At 41.7% G+C, this 23513-nt stretch overlaps 1 protein-coding gene and 1 long non-coding RNA gene across 2 annotated transcripts in view; one reads left to right on the top strand and one right to left on the bottom strand.

Moving 5' to 3' along the window:
• The window catches only part of cdh5 (cadherin 5), a 38996-nt gene extending 20251 nt beyond the window's left edge, over window positions 1-18745 (bottom strand). Inside the window, exons 1-6 of the mRNA XM_058059063.2 lie at window positions 18365-18745; window positions 3902-4144; window positions 3549-3828; window positions 3349-3471; window positions 3095-3262; window positions 1479-1657 (exon numbers count right to left, since the gene is read on the bottom strand). Coding sequence (XP_057915046.2) covers window positions 1479-1657; window positions 3095-3262; window positions 3349-3471; window positions 3549-3828; window positions 3902-4141 — 990 coding nt within the window. The 5' untranslated portion in view covers window positions 4142-4144; window positions 18365-18745. The remainder of the gene's footprint in view (window positions 1-1478; window positions 1658-3094; window positions 3263-3348; window positions 3472-3548; window positions 3829-3901; window positions 4145-18364) is intronic.
• LOC131108219 (uncharacterized) overlaps window positions 1-23513 on the top strand; it is a 109398-nt gene that overhangs the window by 57285 nt on the left and 28600 nt on the right. The gene's annotated exons all lie outside the window — the stretch shown is intronic.

The raw sequence follows: 23513 nt of genomic DNA on the forward strand, positions 1-23513 counted from the left end.
GGGCTGCAGATGGCCTGCACTCAGTAAACGCGGACCTAATTATCCGGAAGTCCTCGGGAGTCCCTGGGAGTGTGACCAATCACAGTGGAGTGGGCATACCCAGAGATGGGACATGAAGCGTTGTGAAGCAGGAAGTCCACGGAAACACTGCAGATCTTCCAGATCTAGAAAGCTTTCTGTGCGGGTTATTGTGTGTAGCCGCTCTATAGGAGTCCACAACTCAATATAAAACGCAGAAAATCATAATCATGAATACATAAATAGCAAACAAAATTTAAAGATACCCTGTACAGGAAGTCCATGGAAACACTGTAGATTTTCCAGATCTAGAAAGGTTTCTGTGCGGATTATTGTGTGTAGCTGCTCTATAGGAGTCCACAACTCAATATAAAACGCAGAAAATCATAATCATAAATACATGAACAGCAAACAAAATTTAAAGATACCCTGTACAGGAAGTCCATGGAAACACTGCAGATCTTCCAGATCTAGAAAGCTTTCTGTGCGGGTTATTGTGTGTAGCTGCTCTATAGGAGTCCACAACATAGGAGTAAACATGGAGTTTACTGTGGTTAATCAAATAATGGACATCAAAGCCCTACAGACCCTCAATTATTTTATAGAAAGGTGAGATACATTTTCCTCTTAGAAATTGAATGGGTGTGTCCCAATAATTTTGCTCGTTCAGCTTCCTGTGTGTTTTACTGCACACATACAATCATCGCCTGTCTGTGTTTCATTTACACTTTCCCGTCGACACAAATACAGCACCAGGCAGCACAATCCCCCACCTAGCCATCGCTGCAGGTATTAAAGGCGGCTTAGTGCTCAGCAAGCATGTTTTATCAGCAGACCGGACAGCGCAGGTAGACGGGCTACATGCTGCTAACTGGATTATTCCCGCTAACAAGGATGCTGGGCCGCCGGCTTTCAGAGGCTCCAGTAAACACCTTAACTTGCGTGCGGCCCATCGTCGACATTACGGGCCACGGCGCTTCGGAAGGGGGGCGAGGCGAGGCAAGGCGAGCCGAGCGGAGAGAGGATTGGGTTCGATTCCACGCCAGAGCAGTGCTCGCTTCCCGGGGAATGCATTTTCTGCCGTGTGATGTCTCTAAATACTTTATCTGAAGAACACGACTCAAAGAGGCGTTAAATATCTCTGCTCAGCAGACACACTTGAAATGCTGCACAATATTCATTATCACATGACGTTCAAATATGTGAGGGCATTTTTCAACTCAGGGAAATAACGTCTGCTGCCTTGATGCTTATGTTCGTTGCTCTTGGATGTTTTGTAATGCGCTGATGCCGAATGCTATTTTTGGGCCCCGAGCCACTGTAGATAAAAGAGTTTTTACTACTTAAATACCTGAAATGCCACATCAAACCCGCTGCTGCTGCTGCTCGGGTACATCCAAAACACACAATCCACTTCTAATTCATTTCAAAGTACACAAAAAAAAGTGACATAAACTTGCCTGTCGGAGCATGAGGTTGCCGTCTTTGTTGAGATTGACATCAATGTAGAACATTTTGTTGTCATTGGGCATGGAGAAGATGGGCTCCTTGTTTTGAATCTGATCCCTATCCTCCAGCTCCAGTGTCCCCATCCTCTCGTTCAGCTTGTGGTCCTCCGGAACCTGCAGCTCATAAGTTCCTGTGGAACAAAATGTCACACTTTGAGCCAGTCCAAAATGGTATATAATATACTGTATTTTCTGGACTATAAGTCGCTCCGGAGTGTAAATCACACAAGGCCAAAAATGCATAATTAGGTAGAAAAAAAACATACATAAGTCGCATTTTTTGCAGGTAATTCATTTTACAGATTACGTCCTCTTGGAAGGCCAGAAATATTTCAATATTGAACAAATCAAAATTTGTTTTCAATTAGAAATCACTCCACACTCTTTATTGCTCTCTGGTTCTACCATATCTTACTTATCGTGTGGAAATATGGGCTAATAACTATAAAAGCAATCTTCACTCGCTAAATGTACTGCAAAAAAGGTCAGTAAGGATAATTCATAATGCCGCCTTCAAAGAACATACTAACTCCTTATTTCGAAAATCACAAATACTTCAACTTGCTGATATAGTTCATCTTCAAACAGCTAAAATAATGCATAAGGCTAAAAATAACCAATTACCTAAAAATGTCATCCAATACTTCTCTACAAGAGAGGAGAAATATGATCTCAGGGAAGAACTACATTTGAAACACTTATATGCTAGGACTACGTTAAAAAGCCATAGCATTTCAGTATGTGGAATCAAACTATGGAATGGATTGAGTAAGACCCTCAAACAATGCACAACGATGAGCCAATTCAAGAAACAATACAAGCAGTTGATGTTTGCTAAATACAAGGATGAAGAGTCTTGAACCAGTCATGATGTGCTATACATATCACTATATTGACACTTACTATGGTACACATTATGTCATTGGATGGTCATATCACCTCATACTTTGGTACGTCCAAAAAAACAAAACAAAAAAAAACTAAAACTATATCAGGAAAGCAGGAAGTGAACAAATGTAACAGTTACTGATTGTAAAAGTACCAGATGGAGGGGTAGGATTTAATAAGCTTTGCTTCTTCCTACTCCTTTTGGACATGTGGAACTGTGAACTGATTATGGGATGCATTCAATTGTAATCTGATGCATGTTGAAATGAAATTAAACCATTACCATTACCAACTTCTAACATTAATAAAAGAATACAGGTTGAATATGTGTAAGATATGCTAACACAATGGTTATTCAGCTACACAAAAAATAAACATGAACAGAAAAGATGTCCAGTGTTTATGGAACATAAACATTTTTTTCATTTATAAGTCACTCTGGAGTATAAGTCGCAGGAACAGCCAACTTTTGAAAAAAAGTGTGACTTATAGTCCGGAAAATACGGTAATTTATGTAGGGTTTTCTTCCATACCATTTACAAAGAAACGCTATGTCATTTTAAATAGTTAGCTAGCAGCAAGTTAGCGTTCACTGTTAGCACTGTACAAGTTTACAGTGTGGCTGCAGATTTTCATGTTTAAGTGTCATTGTGTTGTGCTAGCGTGCGATAAGCCCTTACGTCTGGTGAAGGAGGCAATGTTGTCATTGGTGTCGCTGATGGTGATGGTGACGGAGGTGGTGGATGTGCTACCGGAGGCCATTCCCCTCATGTCCTGAGCCCGGACCACCACCACGTACTGGCTTTTGGTTTCCCGATCCAGAGTGCTGGTTTTGCAGCTGATCATACCTGCAGTCAAAAACACACATTTATAGCGCTTCTAATGGTATATGAATGGTTTATGAATGGATTATGAATGGTATATGAATGTCTACCTGTGATGCTGTCGATTTGAAAAGCAGAGAGGTCACCATCCGGCGTCAGAGAGTAGCGCAGCTCGCTGTTAGCAGTGGTGGGGTCGTCGGCATCGGTTGCCCTCACCTCGACCACTTTGGTTCCTGTTGAGATGGCTCCAAAAATGAATATATATACATGACATTTAAGAAACTGTTCCAGTTGTGTCCCATTACTGTACCTATTGAAGACCTCTCCATGATGGAGCCATTGTAAGTTCTAGGGAAAACTGGACTGTTGTCGTTGATGTCCGTCACCTGGACCACAAAGTGTCCCGAGTCCTCAATGAGCTTGTTGTTGCCGTCATACATCCTGGCGGTCAAATTGTACGAGCTCTTCTCTTCTCGATCCAAAGACTTGCTGACAAACAGGTCGCCTTTTTGGTCCACGGTGAAGATGCTGTTTGCACCTTCGCCTTCGATTTTAAACCTCTTCACCTCCACTCGCTGACTTGATTTAAGCTAGAAACGACAAGAAATGAATTTTAACATAAACATTTTATTTAATAATTGATTTTGCTGATCAGATCAAGACCTGTCCGATCTTGTATGGATTGGGTGCTGGTTTCTCCTCTTCCACGTAGAGTGAATTCCAGATCCATTCCCTTTTTTTCCGGGACAGGACAGGATGGGTCTCCTTCTTCACAATGTCCCCAACTCCTTGCCTCTCCGACGCCACTTCTGCAGGAATCCCCGACTCCTCGGAAATGCCTGGCGAGATGGACCAGGCCACTATGGCCACAATCCCCATAGTCCAGAGGCGAAGCAAAGCCATGATCTATGGAGGCGAGAGGGGAGGAATAAGACGTGAGGATGAGGAGATGAGAGACATTAAAACCACTTATCAGCGATGAACAGACTCCCCTTGCTTTGCCAAGGCGAGAGACTCACAACGAAGGCCAAGGACCCGCCGTCCCCCTTACAAGCGGTCCTCTGAGCTTGAGGTCCGCCTATCTTTGAGGACCAGGACTCTTAAGCGTCTCGGAATGGGACCCAAATGAAACGTTTAGGCTGTCATCATGGGAGCGTGCTGAAAGCATTTCACTCCTATGTCCACATGGGGATTTATTAAACACGGGCCTCTGACCCAGTTTTAGGTCTTGACCCGCTGCTGTGCTGCCACCGAGAGACGGCGACGAGGACGCAAGAGTGAGACCGGAGCTGACATTAAAACCACTTAACACGTCTTGTCTCTGTGTGCCATAAATGGAGGCCACTTAGCCAGCCGCCGTTTGACATTTTCCGATGTTTGATCCGTGTTTCTTGTTCCCACTTGAGAGACAAGACTTTGGGTCTGAAGGACAGTTGATAAGTCCGCGCGTTAAAAATGCAAAGAAGAATCTTTTACCGGGGGGGGGAAAAGTTCAACTTCTACCTGACGTCATTTGGCAGCAGGTTGCTGGTTCACATTCCGGACATGTGACTTCATTGCATCTACACCCTGATTCTTTCACTCTGGATCTTATCAGGAATGCATGGACTGGAGCAGGGATTTTCAACCACTGTGCCGTGGCACACTAGTGTACCTTGAGAAACCATCAGGTGGGCCGTGAGGAATTATCCAATTCACATTTATTAATCATCATTTGCAAATATTATGTCAATAGCCACGTATACATGGACCCAAATATTCCCATTACATTTGGTTTATTTGCTCAAACGGAAAGAATTGACAGGGATGGAATAATCCTTTCCACAATCCGATTGAGGTATCTTGTACCCGCTCAAACGAAATGTTGCCAGACTGCGTTCTTCTTCGTGGTGTTTTTCTTCTTCTGTTGTTTATTGGCGGTTGGCAAGCAGCTTTCGTGTGCATTAGCGCCATCTGTGGAAACAGAATCTAAACCCTTCTATACGCCATTCACAAGTGCAGTTTTATTAAAAAATAAAATATATATCTATAGAAAACATGTACCGAGTTTAATTATAAAATATTAGCAAGATTTAATTTTTCCTGTTTACATTTATCCCAGGTACGTTCTTTCATGACGTAACACGCAGCTCGAGACGTTCTTCACTTTAAAAATGGAGGCCAACAATTGGCCCTGGACTAAGCAAAGTTTATTTTTGATTCCAACTAAATTTCGAGACTGGACAGACAAAAAAACTGGCAATACGGAGTTATTCCAACAAGTGAAAGAAAAACTCGGGGAAGCCGGTATCACGTGATGCTGATGTTTACGTTTTACTGGGCATGCCCTATTGACTATTCTGGTTGATTTTCTCGGCGCATGTAGACAAGAGATTGGAATATTCTTTTCCATGGATATCATTGTTTCCCGAAAGGTCATTCGGAAAGAGAAAAACTGGTCATGTAAACATGGCTACTGTCGAGTGTCTGTGTTGTAAAGACTGGCATAGCAATGTAATATTGGTCCGTGTGGCAACACCTAGCTTGTTCCTCCGATAGACTTATTGATGCATGTGTGAGTTTGTGGTGACATTTTGGAACATTTTTGGTTAGTGGTGTGCCACAAGATTTTTCCAATGTAAAAAAACGTGCCATGGCTCAAAAAAGGTTGAAAAACACTGGACTGGAGAATGAAACCAGGAGATTTGTGCACGGAACTTATACAGCACAGTTGAAGAAGAACATGTAGGAAGACGCCTTTTAGAAGACATGCTGGTGGCTTGTAGCAAACAATCTCATAAATAGTGTGATGCATCACTCTGGGTTGAAGTGCCGAAAAACGACTGACATCCCAAAATAACCCCTGTGTCATGATTTAAAAAGGGAAGCATGTCAAAACCGGCTTTCATGGGTTGTGTGAAAAATGCACAGAATTCCGAACTTGACCCAATTTGACCTGTCAGTTTGTCTCTATGTCCCTCCTCGGTGTCCCCCATCAGTTACCCTTCATTCCTTCCTCAATGTCTCCCTCTCTGGTGTCTTCGCACCGGATCATCTTGGCAACAATTCCTTTCCTCAGTGCGCTCTTGACGAGATGTCTCATGTGTGTCCCTGTGGACAGATTAGCGTGTCTTATTGTCTGGCAGCCATTAGTGGCAGGCAGGGACAACGAGAGATTAGAAGGCAGGGATTATTCCGCCCGGCAAAGTCGTCTCCCTCTAATGGCCTAATCTCGTATTGTAGCGACCTGCGTTGACCCCTTGGTTGCGGCTTGCGGTAAATCAGCTCAAACAAAGACGCACACCACCACTTTTGTTGCCATTTCATTTCCCCCCCTCGTCTTGTTTGGGAGGCTTTGTGCCGCCGTGCTTTCATTGCTAAATTCATTAAGTGTGCATGTGTGAGAGGTGCCGCCAGTGAATTATTTACTGAATTAAATTAGAGCCGGCTAAATAGTTGGCCTCCAAAATGTATTCATCTCCTTTTGCGGCGAACACCTTTGTTCAGGCACACAGCTTAAGCTCCTCAAACTGATTCAATATCACAAAGGTGCCGTTTTTTAAGGTCTAATGAGATTCCAGTTTTCATAAAGTGTTTTGATTTCTAATTAACAATTTCTTTCAAGTGAAATAGTACTTGCTTGGTTGTTGGATAGGCAAAAATGTAAACATAGGGCATATATTCGTAATCAGATTTTTCTGTACGCAACATTCTTTATAGCAGTGGGTCTCAACAGTACCCCCCTCCCATCACAATAGTACTAGCTTGGTTGTTGGATAGGCAAAAATGTAAAGATAGGGCATATATTCGTAATCAGATTGTTCTGTACGTAACATTCTTTATAGCATTGGGTCTCAACAGTACCCCCACCCCTCCCATCACAATAGTATTAGCTTGGTTGTTGGATAGGCAAAAATGTAAAGATAGGGCATATATTCGTAATCAGATTTTTCTGTATGCAACATTCTTTATAGCAGTGGGTCTCAACAGTACCCCCCTCCCATCACAATAGTACTAGCTTGGTTGTTGGAGAGGCAAAGATGTAAAGATAGGGCATATATTTGTAATCAGATTTTTCTGTACGCTACATTCTTTATAGCAGTAGGTCTCAACAGTACTCCCCCTCCCATCACAATAGTACTAGCTTGGTTGTTGGATAGGCAAAAATGTAAAGATAGGGCATATATTTGTAATCGGATTTTTCTGTATGCAACATTCTTTATAGCAGTGGGTCTCAGCAGTACCCCCTCCCATCACAATAGTACTAGCTTGGTTTTTGGATAGGCAAAAATGTAAAGATAGGGCATATATTCGTAATCAGATTTTTCTGTACGCATCGTTCTTTATAGCAGTGGGTCTCAACAGTACCCCTCCTCCCATCACAATAGTACTAGCGTGGTTGTTGGATAGGCAAAAATGTAAAGATAGGGCATATATTTGTAATCAGATTTTTCTGTATGCAACATTCTTTATAGCAGTGGGTCTCAACAGTACTCCCCCTCCCATCACAATAGTACTAGCTTGGTTGTTGGATAGGCAAAAATGTAAGGATAGGGCATATATTTGTAATCAGATTTTTCTGTACGCAACATTCTTTATAGCAGTGGGTCTCAACAGTACTCCCCCTCCCATCACAATAGTACTAGCTTGGTTGTTGGATAGGCAAAAATGTAAAGATAGGGCATATATTTGTAATCAGATTTTTCTGTACGCTACATTCTTTATAGCAGTGGGTCTCAACAGTACTCCCCCTCCCATCACAATAGTACTAGCTTGGTTGTTGGATAGGCAAAAATGTAAAGATAGGGCATATATTTGTAATCGGATTTTTCTGTATGCAACATTCTTTATAGCAGTGGGTCTCAGCAGTACCCCCTCCCATCACAATAGTACTAGCTTGGTTTTTGGATAGGCAAAAATGTAAAGATAGGGCATATATTCGTAATCAGATTTTTCTGTACGCAACGTTCTTTATAGCAGTGGGTCTCAACAGTACCCCTCCTCCCATCACAATAGTACTAGCTTGGTTGTTGGATAGGCAAAAATGTAAAGATAGGGCATATATTTGTAATCAGATTTTTCTGTATGCAACATTCTTTATAGCAGTGGGTCTCAACAGTACTCCCCCTCCCATCACAATAGTACTAGCTTGGTTGTTGGATAGGCAAAAATGTAAGGATAGGGCATATATTTGTAATCAGATTTTTCTGTACGCAACATTCTTTATAGCAGTGGGTCTCAACAGTACCCCCCCCCATCCTATCACACCTCAATGACCTCACGTCGTGACCCAAATTGCAAGAATTTCTTTATGGTGTGCCATCCAACATGGCATGCACCTCACGGTGGCGTAGCAAGCGAATAGCAAGGACAATGGGTCATTACATTTGTTTTTATAAAGAACCGCGACCCACTGAGAACAGCTCTGTAACCCACTTTTGGGTCCCGACCCATCATTTGAGAACCACTGCTTTATAGTACAACGGCGTTCCCATAATGTGTAATCAAATACATAAACAAAGTCATTGCAGTATTTGTTGCATGTTTACATTCATGTCATTATACTGATGCTAACCATCTCACAAATCAAATCCAGAAATTCTGCCCGACCAAAAAGACAATATGCTCACTTTTGAGTGACACTGAAGTATTCATGAATTCATGCATGCATGATAAGTAAATGATGTTATGGATTGTGCCCGGGGAAGGACGGTGTAACTCGAGTTCTGTCAAGTTAATCATAGATAAAGTAAGTAATTTATTTAAATCAAAGTCCTTCAAATGAGCAAGCAGACGCCAAAGTAGTGAGAGAGTGTTTTTATTAGCCTTGAGCAAAACTGAAGTTCAAGCACAGAAAAATGGGGGGGGATTAGTTTTATTGAAATTAAAGAGTTATTTAAAGTTGCAATGAGGACAATGTTAAAATCAAGACTTTTAACAACTATTTTTTTTTGTTGTTGTGCTGTTTGTAGGGTAGAGTTCATTGTCCTTCTGCGTCAGCAGAAAAACAGGCAAAACAGCCCCAAACATCACACTACCTCCACCATATTTTACTGTTGGTAGGATGTTCTTTTTCTGAAATGCGGCATTATTTTTAAACCAGATGTAATAGGACACACACCTCCGAAAAAGTTCAACTTTTGTCTTTTCCCAAAGGACTTCGGGATCATAAAGATGTTTTCTGATGCAAAATTGAGATGAGCCTTAATGTTCTGTTTTGTTCATCAGTGGATTTGTCAGCAGTTTTTGCCTAGTGTCTTTGTTATGGTAGAGTCATGAACACTGACCTTAACTGAGGCAAATAAGGCCTGCAGTTCTTTGGGTGTTGTTGTGGGGTCTTTTGTGACCTCTTAGATCAGTCGTCGCTTAGCTCTTGTGGTCATTTTACTCGGCTGAAGTTTCAAATCTGTTACATATTTTCGCCATTGGTAGATAATGGCTGTCAGTGTGATTCACTGGAGTCCCAAAGTTTAAGTTATAACACGGGGTGGGGGTCAACCACTTTTTTACATAGGGCCATGTATGTTTGGATTTTTTTTCTCCATTAATAATAAAGATTTTCATTTACTGATAGAAAGCAAGAATGCCCCAGATCATCACACTACCACCACCATATTTTACTGTTGGTATGATGTTCTTTTTCTTAAATATGGCGTTACATTTACAGCAGATTACGCTCATTAGACCATATTTTCAGAATTTTCAGAATTTTCAGAATTTTCAGAATTTTCTGAAATTCTATTGCAATTTGTTTGATGATCTGAAACATTTAATTGTGACAAACATGCAAAAAAAACAAGAAATCAGGAAGGGGAAACACTTTTTCCCACTACTGTATGTATGAAATATCTATGGACTTGATACGTAACTGTAGGAGGCCCTATGACCAGATGATGATTTCAATGAGGACAGATGTACTTTCCATAAAAGGTCATTTTACAAGCAGGGGTCTTAGTCATTCCCTTTAATCAGCAACAGGAAGTGTAAACACAATACCTTCTGGGAAATGTCTCTGCCGCCTTAATGAAGGCTGCTGATTAGAGAGAGGACACTCCCTTCCTGCTTTTCAGCTGCCATGTTTGCATGCTTCCTCCTCCTTCTCCTCCTCCTTTTTTCCACTTTTCTCTCTTCATCTCGTCATCTCGTCATCTCTCCGTCTTGTGTCGTCGTCCCCCCCGTCACTCATCATCATCTTCTTTCTGATCCTGAGCTTAATTTGTCTGTCTTGTTACATGGAACCTGTGTTTTGTTTATCATTGGATATTTCTGGTGCACATTTCTTATGATGCTGTCATTCTTTTTACCTTCTCAGATGTTTTGTTTGTTCCAATCTACCATCACATTAGTGTCTGAAATGCATGAAAGTGAAATATACCCTTCAAGTCGCATATTAAGAAAGCATATGTGTTAACCTACTTTTAGCAGTATTCAATATATCCAGGCAAACAGTCAAGAAAAATAGTTACAGTAAATAAAACATTTATGATATGATGGCTGACACTGAGGAAATTTAAAGATAATAGTTTCTTTCCGTTACGAATTTCACTTCATTTTTCGTTTTCACTTTCCCTTTCCCTTTCTTTGAGGCACTGACATCAGAAGAGCCTCACATTTGGGAGACATGATGAAGGGAAAAAAAGTGAACTCAAAAAGAGCAAAGAGCATTTCCTCAGCGTAGCTATGCGCGCCTACAGAATATTCCTCCTATGTATATAATATAGACTCTAAATAGTTACGGATGTCCGATAATTATCGACCCGGTATCAACATAAAAATGCAATATTGGTGATATCAGTATCAGATTTGTTTCCCTGATCATGTAAAACAATATTTAAAAAGCCTGGTATCGGTGTCGGAAATTGAGAGTAGGACACAATCGGCATAATGGTTTTCTACAAAAAAGCCAATATCGCACATCCCTATATATAATATATACAATATTAATAAATTATGGGAGTGTAACCAAAATATGTCGTTCACACCTGTGTATAAAATGTGCCATAAATTTCCAGAAAATCACAGTTTAGTTGGGAAATTTTAATATTTTTTGTAATACATCATATTAAACTAATATTAAATATGTTAATTTTAATGAATTCCATTAAATCTGGTGGTGTTTTGGCTGTTGTGGCTCATTTTCTTACATTTTTAATCTTGGTAATACCCATAAATTCCTATTTTCTATTGATTAATATAAAAAGTTGAAATGTGTAATTAATCAATAATAATAATCCCCCTATTCATGTCAAAATGGGGCATAATTGTGTGAAAATATAGTGTTCTCAACACAATATGTCGGCCATGTTTGACGGTTGTGTTGTTCAGTGTTGCTGGAAAGTATTTTTTGTCGCATTTCTTCCGATAGTATTGCAATAACATGTTACTGAAAGTGCACCACAAAGGCATGCTGGAACGTCTGATTATCATCTCATTCATTTTCACACTAATTCTCATCGCCTCATTATTTACCTCGAAGCTGTGCAGAACAAACAAGCTGCAGGAATATCAGTAATTACATGTGAGCGGTGAGCGTTGTCCGCAAGCGTCAGACGACAACGCGCTTGTCATTGTGTGAGTGGCAGACGACTCTGACCTACTTTTCACTTCAGCTCAGGATGAAATAAATGCACAACCGCAAAACTTTGTCTCGTGTCTCTTCACAGCGTATGTTTCCGCGATGTATTACGTTTAAAAATCTGAGACTCGCAGGTGGCGGTGGTCCTCGGTCTTATTCTTGGTGTTTTAGTGTAAGACGGAACTTATGCCTAAATGACAGTATAGATCAGGGGTCTCAAACTCAATTTACTTGGGGGCCACTGGAGCTAGGGTCTGGGCGAGACTGGGCCGCATCAGGTTTTCCAAAAAAAACAAACCAAAAACGCATTTATTAAAAACAGAAAAATGAATAAACTTTGCTTTGGTTTCGATTTTCTACAATAAAAGCTCTGATAAAACATTCCACAGTTGTCAAATATCTTAATTTAAATTTTTCTGCACAAAATAAGATGAAAAATAAATAAACAAATCAAGAATAAAGAAAATCAACCAATCAATCAGTAATAAATAAATATAATAATAATAATAAAAGGGCAAATAATAAAAACTTAAGAAACCACATATAGTTGGTGGGTAATTATTTTTTTCAGATTAAAATGAACAAAGCATTATTAGAGCCCTGTAGACATGACAAAACACGACTATAGTCACATTTATACTTTTTTTATTTACAACATATTGCGCAACTGCAGGGTCTTGAGACACATGCTAACTCGCAAACTAGAGAGCTAGCGACCTAAACGGTAGCCTTCAAGTTATTTCCTTTAAACTTAAATAGCCAAAAACTTACCACTTCCACACGGATAGGGAGGATAACTATTAACAGTTATTTAACCTTTAACATGAACATTAATCAAACGTAATAATTTTTTCTGGGTTCATGATACCATACAGCATCCATATCAAACTTGCGCGGGCCGCACTAACATTAAACTTTCATATCAAGGCGGGGGCCTCAAACTAGTGTCCTGCGGGCCACATTTGGCCCGCGGGACGCATGTTTGACACCACTGGTATAGATAATCAGTGATGCTTTACATAGAACACAGTGCAGCAACTGTAGCATTCCATTTATGGTTGCTCTGGTGTTTTCTGAGCACCAGAAAATTAAAAAAAACATATAAATTGTATTGGAGACATGCATATAAAATGAATATTATCATGTTGACTTTTGTTGATTCCAATTTGCCGACTTGTTTGTTGTCCTAACAGCGATAACAAGTCTTCATTTCCTCATGTTTGATGTTTAATTGCAAAGTCCCGGTACACTTTGCCTTCCGGATTTCCATGAAAATTGTGGGAGTGATGAGTTTGTAGTCTGGTGTTAGCATTGCAGCGTGCAATATTTGTGTATTGTTTGCTGTTTGGCACATCTTGTTAGTCCGGTGTTTGGGTGTTGTGATGTAATCAGACCTCACAGGAAGCGGTTGTAATTAGTAGATAGTCTTCAAATGATGGCAATGTTAAACATTTCCGTTTTTTGTTTTTTTGACATTTTGAGCTTCCTGCAGCGCCATCTGTCCAACCTAATATGCACTGCAGGTACTTTAGTAGACATAGTCGACTAAAGATGAACCCGACAGGCCCATATTCAGCACTTTGTTGTTTTTGGTTGTAAAAGCTGCTTTTAACACAATTTACCCCTTCTATCATGACCAGTGTGTGTGTGTGTGTGTATGTGTGTGTAGAACACTGTGTTGTCTGTTGTAGAGATTAAAACAGGTTTAATCACCGAGCAGCTTCTAACAATCTGTTTGCAAGCCACACCAGGAAGTGCTGCCATACACACACACACACACACACATATATATACACACACTGTGTCCTCAGTGACACCCCGTCATGTCAATCAGCGTGCACTCGACAGCCGTTCACATGTTGTCACTCCATCGTCAATCACACAAGTCCAAGTGAAATCGTTAGCAATGATGTCACAGACACTAACGGCCGCCACTTGTCAGAATAATAATAATAATAATAATAATGAACATTTTCGGCCTCTGTGTTGGACAAGAAGCCATCATTCCTGTCCAAACTGATTGTAGAAAAAATTCTGAATCGTAAGAAAGTTTAATGGAGGCCAATTATGGTGCAGTAATCAAATGGAGGTTTTTCTGTTTAAAGCAAGACAATGTAATATTGATTGGGTAACATTATAGGCTAGCTAAACATTGGTAATGTATTGGTAATGGACCCGTTAGCATGTAGGCTACACAGTTGAATCTCTCCAGTTTTACTCCGGTTTCCTCCCACATTCCAAAAACATGCTAGGTTAATTGGCGACTCCAAATTGTCCATAGGTATGAATGTGAGTGTGAATGGTTGTTTGTCTATATGTGCCCTGTGATTGGCTGGCCACCAGTCCAGGGTGTACCCCGCCTCTCGCCCGAAGACAGCTGGGATAGGCTCCAGCATGTTCGCGATTCTAGTGAGGATAAGTGGCATAGAAAATGGATGGATGGATGTATAGGCAATAAATACATTTTTATTATATTTTTTAAGTATTCTAAAATTGGTAGTTACATTATTATCACCCTGTATATTATTCATTCATTCATTCATTTTCTACCGCTTTTCCTCACAAGGGTCGCGGGGGGTGCCAGCTGTCTTCGGGCGAGAGGCGGGGTACACCCTGGACTGGTCGCCAGCCAATCACAGGGCACATATAGACAAACAACCATTCACACTCACATTCATACCTTGTTTTCCATGTTTTTGGAATGTGGGAGGAAACCGGAGTACCCGGAGAAAACCCACGCATGCACGGGGAGAACATGCAAACTCCACACAGAGATGGCCAAGGGTGGATTTGAACCCTGGTCTCCTAGCTGTGGGGTCTGCGCGCTAACCACTCCACCGCCATGCATATTATTCATTCATTCATTTTCTACCGCTTTTTCCTCACGAGGGTCGCTGGGGGTGCTGGAGCCTATCCCAGCTGTCTTCGGGCGAGAGGCGGGGTACACCCTGGACTGGTCGCCAGCCAATCACAGGGCACATATAGACAAACAACCATTCACACTCACATTCATACCTATGGACAATTTGGAGTCGCCAATTAACCTAGCATGTTTTTGGAATGTGGGAGGAAACCGGAGTACCCGGAGAAAACCCACGCGTGCACGGGGAGAACATGCAAACTCCACACAGAGTTGCCCGAGGGTGGAATTGAACCCTGGTCTCCTAGCTGTGAGGTCTGCGCACTAACCACTAGACCGCCGTGCCGCCCTTTCATATTTTTATATTTATATTATTATCTTATAGTATTTTATTTATTTTTTTATTGAAATTAAATTTTTACTTCAATATTGTTAATTAGCTGGGAGAGCCAAGACCCAATAGGCTCCGCATAAATAAGGTTTGTTATTGTCCACTAAAGGGTTAAGTCAGGTATTGCAAGTAAAATGTCAGTGAGAATCAAAGTTGATCTTCCCCAAGCAATCAGTAGCTTGGGTTGAGCTAACGTCGTCACAGCTGGACAGCCTGTCAGGCACTCCGACATCTATCTGAATGAATGACTGAATGTCTCTAATCATGATCTGTGTGTGTGTGTGTGTGTGTGTGTGTGTGTGTGTGAGCGAGCCAGTCTCCCAGATGGCACCCAAAGGATTTTCACCCGATTTTTTTTTTCTCTCTTCCCCTCTCCAGGAATTAGACCAGTGGGTTTAGTTGCATCAGTGGCTTTTGACGTAATGTAACAACAAATCAAATCACCTCCGTCCTCCCTCCGGGTCTTACAAATCCATAGCTACATCCAAAAAAATAAACAAAACCCATGTGCAAAGACTGGAACATCGCAATTTATCCAAGAGAGCTCACCGTATCCAAATTCTACTCCCTGTCTCGTTCAATAACAACAAACGACTCACAATTCTGAGCGACAGCTCTGTGAGAAAACAACAAACTGTCCAAAAGTGGGTCAAAGAGTCGCTTATTAGTATTTTAGAAATATTAAACTACTGTACTGTAATACAGGACTCAGTCAAGTGTAGACCTCCGCCACGATTTAACCATCTATTTCTTACTAAGCCACTTCCTGGTTCACAGAGAATGGCGTAAGCCAACAGGAACGAACCATTTTAATTTTGGGACCAAGGGGAACCTTTTGATGTGACTTCAAAGAAGAAAACAACAATATAAGTTGTCATATTTGTGTATGTATGTATGCCCTCTGGGAAATGAATGTACATTATCCAATGCAGAACAGTAATCCCTCATTTATCATCAATTAACCATGATAAACGAGGGATTACTATAATTCAAACCTGCAATAAAAACCCGTAGTTCCGGCGATCAAGTCTGCTGTTTCTGTGTCTCAATGAACAGTAACATTACTGACACCTAGTGACCAGTGTAGAATATTACAGTGTGTCAACGTCTTTTAATGCATCTTTATGAAAGCTTTATATTTGTATTTTTGTTCATTTACACCAGTGATTCCCAAAGTGGGGTATGCGTAAAACGGGTGCACCTGAACGCCTCACAGTGTGAGAAGACTGCAGCAGGAAGTGCGGAAAGTTGTTCCTTACTCTGTGTGCATCATATCAACAAATAAGTACATTTGAATGATTACTTTCTGCATTAAGTGAGTTTTTTCTTGAAGATTTCATTCATGTTGGTGTTCCAAAATACTGTCACTGTGAGTGGCTTTATTGTTGGTTGTATTTCACATCCTATTAAGAAGGGGGTAGTGGTTCTTTTAGTTGGGACACCATGGACAGATTCCAGTCAGACTCAAAAAGCAGCGTCAAAACTAGCAAACCTCTATCGGTGCTGTTCCAGCTTTTTCTAAAATGGTGCATTCAGGTGCATGGCATAACTCCTCTGACACAATTTGCCGCTGCCTTCAGGGACACTTGTAAATCACAGCAGATGATCTTTACAAAAGCAGCCACTTGTTGCTCATACAACATGAATATGCCGACTTAAACCATAGCTGCCCGAAGAGGCGGGGTACACCCTGGACTGGTCGCCAGCCAATCACAGGGCACATATAGACAAACAACCATTCACACTCACATTCATACCTATGGACAATTTGGAGTCGCTAATTAACCTAGCATGTTTTTGGAATATGGGAGGAAACCGGAGTACCCGGAGAAAACCCACGCATGCACGGGGAGAACATGCAAACTCCACACGGAGATGGGCGAGGGTGGAATCGAACTCGGGTCTCCTAGCTGTAAGGCCTGCTTGCTAACCACTCGGTCTAAAGTGATGTAGTGACGGGTGACTGTACACAAGACAGTACTAGCTATAGCGACTTAGCAAACAGAGTTGGAAAAAAAAGTATAGAAAGAACGGCTATGAAAATCCAGTTATAAAAAACATTATTGCCAAATTATTGTACATTAATGGGCCACTTTTTAGTTTGATGTCAACTTTACACTAATTTTTAAACAAAAACAATAATTGTTTGCAGGCTACTTCATGGTTTGGTATAAAATAACAGGACTGTACCATTTTTCATTGTGTCTCGGGGGTGACAAAAACACTATCATTCATCTAACAATACTGGTATAAACTGTTATTGGCTGACCAGTCCAGGGTGTACAGCTGGGATAGGCTCCAGCATATTTCTGACCCAAATCAGAAAAAAACGGTATTGAAAATGAAACAAAAACAGCATTTGTATTGAAATAACATCAAACATGAATAGAATCATCTTTAATCATCCCAACATGAATTTAAAGTGTGTTCATCTAGAGCTATATCCAGGAACATGTCCAGAACCGACCTTTGACTTAAGCTCCTCCAGCCATCCACTGTATGTGTTTTTCATTAAATAATGACCTTTAACCTTCTGAAAAATACATTATTGTACCGATGAGTGTGACCCTGGGGCCACGTACTGCCTTGAGATTGTATCTTATTGGCCTACGGCACAAAATGTTGAATTGTTAATATTATTCATATTAATAATACCCTCAGTCACCTTTTCCTTTAAGGTTCTTTTCAGGGTTTTTTTTTTTTGAATGTTGTACCAGTGACACTTTAACAGCTTTGTCGGTGCTGGATAACGTGCTTGGCTCCTACTTCTGTTTCTCACATTGTAAAAAGTTTGAGAAATCACCCAAAATATTATTTATATGGCGACTTTTTATGGAGAATCTAACACACAAATGATGAAAATCCTCCTAGTTTGCTCTTTTGTGCAGCGTCCACTCATTGTCTCCGCTATGATGGCAGCCGTCTGTCTGATAGGACGACACCCCCACCGGGAGACGACAACATACTGTAGCAGAAAGGGGGGGACGGGGGGGGGGTGCTGCACTCAATTAGAACATTTAAATCTACACTCGGCTGTCTGAGAGCATCAGCACGGCTAACGGAAAACGGCGGGCGGGCGACAGCACGGCCTAACGAGGTCATAACTATCATTTGTGATTACGACTGCGCTCCGAAACTCACTTTTTTTTTTTTTTTAGGTAACCCTGCACGATGGGTTTAGACCCAATATGGCGTTATTCTACCTTTGCAAAGACTATTTTGATTTATATTGTGTATTATTGTAATTATAATAATAATAATATCATAATAATATGATAGCATCAATCAATCAATCTCTCTGGAGTGTCATCAAACTCCTACCTCACTGCCGTCAGCCCGAGTTCCCAAATCCTCCCCGCCAAGTGTTGACAAAGTCGAATATTCCAAAGATCTCAGCAAGACGTTCCTTCAAAGTTCCAAAATCCGATGAGAAGATTGTCAATATTTCAGCACCTCCTTCCTCCCCTCGATAAAAGGATCTACTAATGGATCCAACAGGCTCTTCTCCTCCTCCTCCTCAAGCCTCCCTCAAAGTGTCGCCCAGCAGCTGTGCGACCCTCGGCGTCTTTTCACTCAGAAAGGTCACTGCCCACTTCCTCTTCCTGGAATTGTGTCCAGTCCTCACTGCTTCTGCCGCTACTGTTCGTTTTCTTCCTGTCCTGGAGATGAGGGGGGGGGGGGAGAAACCCAAAAGCACCACCAAGACCAGCAAGCAGTGATGTTTTTTTGGGGAGGGGGGGTTTGGAGACGAGTGCTCGTGTCAGAGCGAGCAGATGGAGTGTGTGAGAGAGATGGAGCAGCGAAGGAAGGAGGGAGGGTGATGGAGAGCAAGGTGAGAGAGGCGTCACTTCTCAGAGTGAACATGGAGTGGAAGTGGAAGGGGGAGGAGGAGGACGAGGGGGGGGGTGGATTTATTATTCATGTGTTTGAGATAAGGATTAAGTTAAACAGGTTATTGGGGATAATCCACAGAGATTTCCCCACATAAGGCTGCTGAATATTTCACTGTGTGTGTGTGTGTGTGAGTGAGACAGAGATCTTGTCTAAGCCGCTAAATGAGATGAGCGTGACGCCCCTGCCACACACACGGTTAGGTGGACACACACACACACACACACACACACACAAATCAGCAATTTGGGCAGGATAAAGTGGGCCGTGTGTGTTCTTCTAGTATCAGAGCAGCCTCCATCGCATGCTGTCTGCCTTTTGTTCCCAGACCTGCTTGCTGTTTGCTCAAATTGTCGCCTCACATCTACTTGAGTCTTTCATAATACCCTTGGGAGCATATGTGGATATTTACTTTCAATTCCCACTGTGGAGAAGAATACACACACACACACACACGTTGTTTTCCTAAATATGAAAGAGGTCTTCAAAGAAAGCATCAGAGTGATGGACATTTTATAATACCAATCTTTATGTTTCACTTTCACAGTTTCAGCTCCCACCCTATAATGTTTATTTCAGTATACGTCGAGTGGTTAGCACGGAGACCTCACAGGTAGGAGACCCAAGTTCAATTCCACCCTCGGCCATCTCTGCGTGGAGTTTGCATGTTCTCCCTGTTTTCTCCGTGTGCTCCGGTTTCCTCCCACATTCCAAAAACATGCTAGGTTAATTAGCGACTCCAAATTGTCCATAGGTATGAATGTGAGTGTGAATGGTTGTTTGTCTATATGTGCACTGTGATTGGCTGGCCACCAAACCAGGATGTACCCCACCTTTCGCTTGAAGATAGCTGGGATAGGCTCCAGCATACCTGTGACCCTAGTGAGGATAAGTGGCATAGAAAATGAACGAATGGATGTATAGGCAATAAATACATTTTTTATTATTTTTAATAATTTTAAGTAGGCAGCATGGCGGTCGAGTGGTTAGCACGCAGACCTCACAGCTAGGAGACCAGGGTTTGATTCCACCCTCGGCCATCTCTGTGTGGAGTTTGCATGTTCTCCCCGTGCATGTGTGTTTTTTCTCCGGGTACTCCGGTTTCCTCCCACATTCCAAAAACATGCTAGGTTAATTGGCGACTCCAAATTGTCCATAGGTATGAATGTGAGTGTGAATGGTTGTTTGTCTTCATGTGCCCTGTGATTGGCTGGCAACCAAACCAGGGGGCTGGTAGAAAATGAATGAATGAATGAATGAATGTTGTCAAGGAACAATCCCATCAAAAGTCAACTTTACAGCAGGAAGTGTACAGCTTGAATAGCAGTATAGATTTACTATCCACTGAAAATGGGTCAACAGACAAAATAGCTGGCAAAACAAGTAAGTTTTAACATAATTGAGTGGAGGTAGCGTACATGAGTGCTGCCGACACTGGGGAGCTCCGGTTCATGAAAGGGAAACATGAATTCCAACTTGTATTCTGACATTGCTGTCCACTGAAAGAGTCACCACACACGCAACACACATGGATAGTAAATCTACACAGCTATAAAAGCCCTACACTGACTACTCTAAAGTATAAACTAGCTGATTTCTATAGTATTGTCCCTTGCTTGGTAAATTGTGAGGGCTGATATGTTCTAATTACAGCCAACGACTGTGTACATTTTTTTTTTACCTTCTGACTTAAAAGGCGTCTGATCTTGATACCCATGAGGCCTCTGGACCAATCAGAGCCTGGTGGGCGGGATTAAGAGGACTAATCTTCCTTCTCGAAGTGTTTTCGTCCCTCAAAGTTGATGATATTCGAGAAGCTCGCATCTTGTCAAAAACACTCGTGCACTATGTGTCACACTGGCGCTGTGGGAGGTGTAACGAGCAGGCAATTAACTCCAGCGCAAAGCCCGGGGCATCAATTCTACGTGCAGACACACACACACACACACACAGCAAGTATTGCACTAGGAGCAAAAATGTGAGCATTGAGCAAAACACCAGTCGGCAATAAAATGTGATGCAATCATGAACGGTTCTATTTTAAACTGCGTAGTAGGCATGGGCTTCACTAATCAATTATTAATAGATCGTTAAGAACTTGTGGAAAACCATCCATCTAATGTTGTTATGTTGTTGTGTCAGCATTTGAATGACTTTTGATTTACGGTGTCCAGGTCAACTTGTACACTGCCTAGACGGGCTGCCACTGAAAATTAGCATGGTCGCACTACGCCATTGAACAACCCGACTAGGAACAGCTTGATCAAAACGACTTGTTTTTAGGGTCTGAGTCTCATAAATAGAACACAATTCTGTATTCAATATAAAATACATATTGGGAAGAAATGGGGAAAAGTGCTGAAAATGGGATCAATAATATTTTATTATCTACTAGTTCACATTCTAACAATATAATTGAACATGAACAATGAAAAAGAAAACACGAAATTGAAAATTTTTTTACTAGTTCCACATGAATTCATTCCATTCATTTTCTACCGCTTATCCTCACAAGGGTCGCTGGTGGTGCTGGAGCCTATCCCAGCTGTCTTTGGGCGAGAGGCGGGGTACACCCTGGACTGGTGGCCAGCCATTCACAGGGCACATATAGACAAACAACCATTCACACTCACATTCATACCTATGGACAATTTGGAGTCGCCAATTAACCTAGCATGTTTTTGGAATGTGGGAGGAAACCGGAGTACCCGGAGAAAACCCACGCATGCCCAAAGACAGCTGGGATAGGCTCCAGCACCCCCGTGAACCTCGTGAGGAAAAAGTGGGAGAAAATTAAATGAAAAATGAAATAATAATAACACGAGGTACCCAAACGCCCACCCAAAAACCCAACTCTGAACCCCCGACATGGCTTACCACTCGACCGCCGTGCAGCCCCAGTCCACAAGAATAAAATCCCAAAAAGTTGTAATAACAAAAGCTGTAATTCTACAAGAATAATGTTGTAATAGTATGAGGAACTCCAAACCAGTCCAGGGTGTACCCCGCCTCTGGCCCAAAGACAGCTGGGATAGGCTCCAGCACCCCCCCCCCCCCACGACCCTTGTGAGGAAAAGCAGTAGAAAATGAATACATGAATGAAGAAACAAATGAGAGGAAAAATACACTTTAATAATACACATTTTAACCAACATCATACTTCAACTACTTAGCATATCTGCTTTACAAAATATCAACCCCTTGCATCCTTTCATTTTTCACTCTGTTTCCCAAGCTGGAAAAGTTTGCCCCCCCCGCCCCAACATATCAACATATCAAAAAAGAGGCACAATGTTGATCACTGCTTCCCAAACCTGTGTGAATGTTGCCTAAAACACAAAGATCATAGGTTATTACATTTTATGATTATGCCAAAATAGCAATTAAGGATTAATCCTGGATTATTTGTTGCAGCTCTAATGAATAATGAAAATAATGTCGTATTAAACAGTTCTCTACAGTGAGACAGTTCCCTGATCATGACGTCGGCTTTAACAGCAAGAAGTACTCCAACCGGGTCTTTATATTTGTGCACAAATCGCAAGGGAGGCCAACGTGAGGTCCCACTCTGAGTTGTTTACATATTCTGTGCTTTTTCTGTTTCTGTTTGTCTTTCTTCTGTCATTTCTTTGTTGGGAATTTCAGATTCAGTCTTGTACTTGGCAACTTCAGTCGAGTCTTTGGCTGTTTTGTGCACGTTGAAGTGTCACTTTGGACAGTAAAGACGTTCCACTCCTTTGGGAAAGTGAAATATGTCAGTTTAATCATCCTTTATGATTTTGTTCTTAATAATTCAAACGTGAAGATTAATGGCGCATGGGTTTAAATAATACATGCTGTATTGATGTAATTCCCTGAATACTTCCCAAAGGAAAATGAAGGGAATTATGAGCGGGACGGCGTCATCCGTCAAGCCGCCTGCCCGTCAACGAGGCATCTTGTAGGAGAATGACGTCCGTCCCTTAAACGATCAAAGGCGACATCACAAACACGAAGGAAACTCTGTTGTTTACGCGCCACACTTTTCCCTCCTCTGCGTCGCTTCCACGGCTTCGCTCTTCTCAAGCTCAACGTGTTCTTGGCCTACTTTCCTAAAAAACACAGGCAAAGCACTGAAAATCACGTCCTGGCTGACATGTAAGGAAACGGTTGATGTTCTCCCTTACGGTGCCGGGACCACAGGAAGACCATTGGGAGGCCGACATCAAGAACCGCCAGCGAGACGCGGGGAGAACGAGGCGAATGTCGAACACGACAAACTTTTTTTTTTTTTTTAACGCTACCTCAAAGAGCGACTTTCATGGTGCAACGTGACAGAGCTTCATTCATTCAGGCAGAACTCTAATCAGATCACAATGCTGTACCAACAGCGGAGAAGAACCGGTCCGATATTCCCTTGTTGGTGTCTGAGCATGCTGCTGCCACCCAAAGTTAGATTCCAAACATTGTGTCCTCCTGTATTTCCTTCACAATGAAGTCCAAGTAGTTGCCGTCCATCCGAGGACATTTGAATACATCGTACTACACCTTTAATCATCTGTCCACGGTCTTTCCCCTCGATTCAGAGGTTTTCCATGGC

This window comes from Doryrhamphus excisus, linkage group LG20, assembly GCF_037039965.1.
Source record: "Doryrhamphus excisus strain RoL-2023G ecotype Guam linkage group LG20, RoL_Dexc_Guam_v1.1, whole genome shotgun sequence".
NCBI lineage: Eukaryota > Metazoa > Chordata > Actinopteri > Syngnathiformes > Syngnathidae > Doryrhamphus > Doryrhamphus excisus.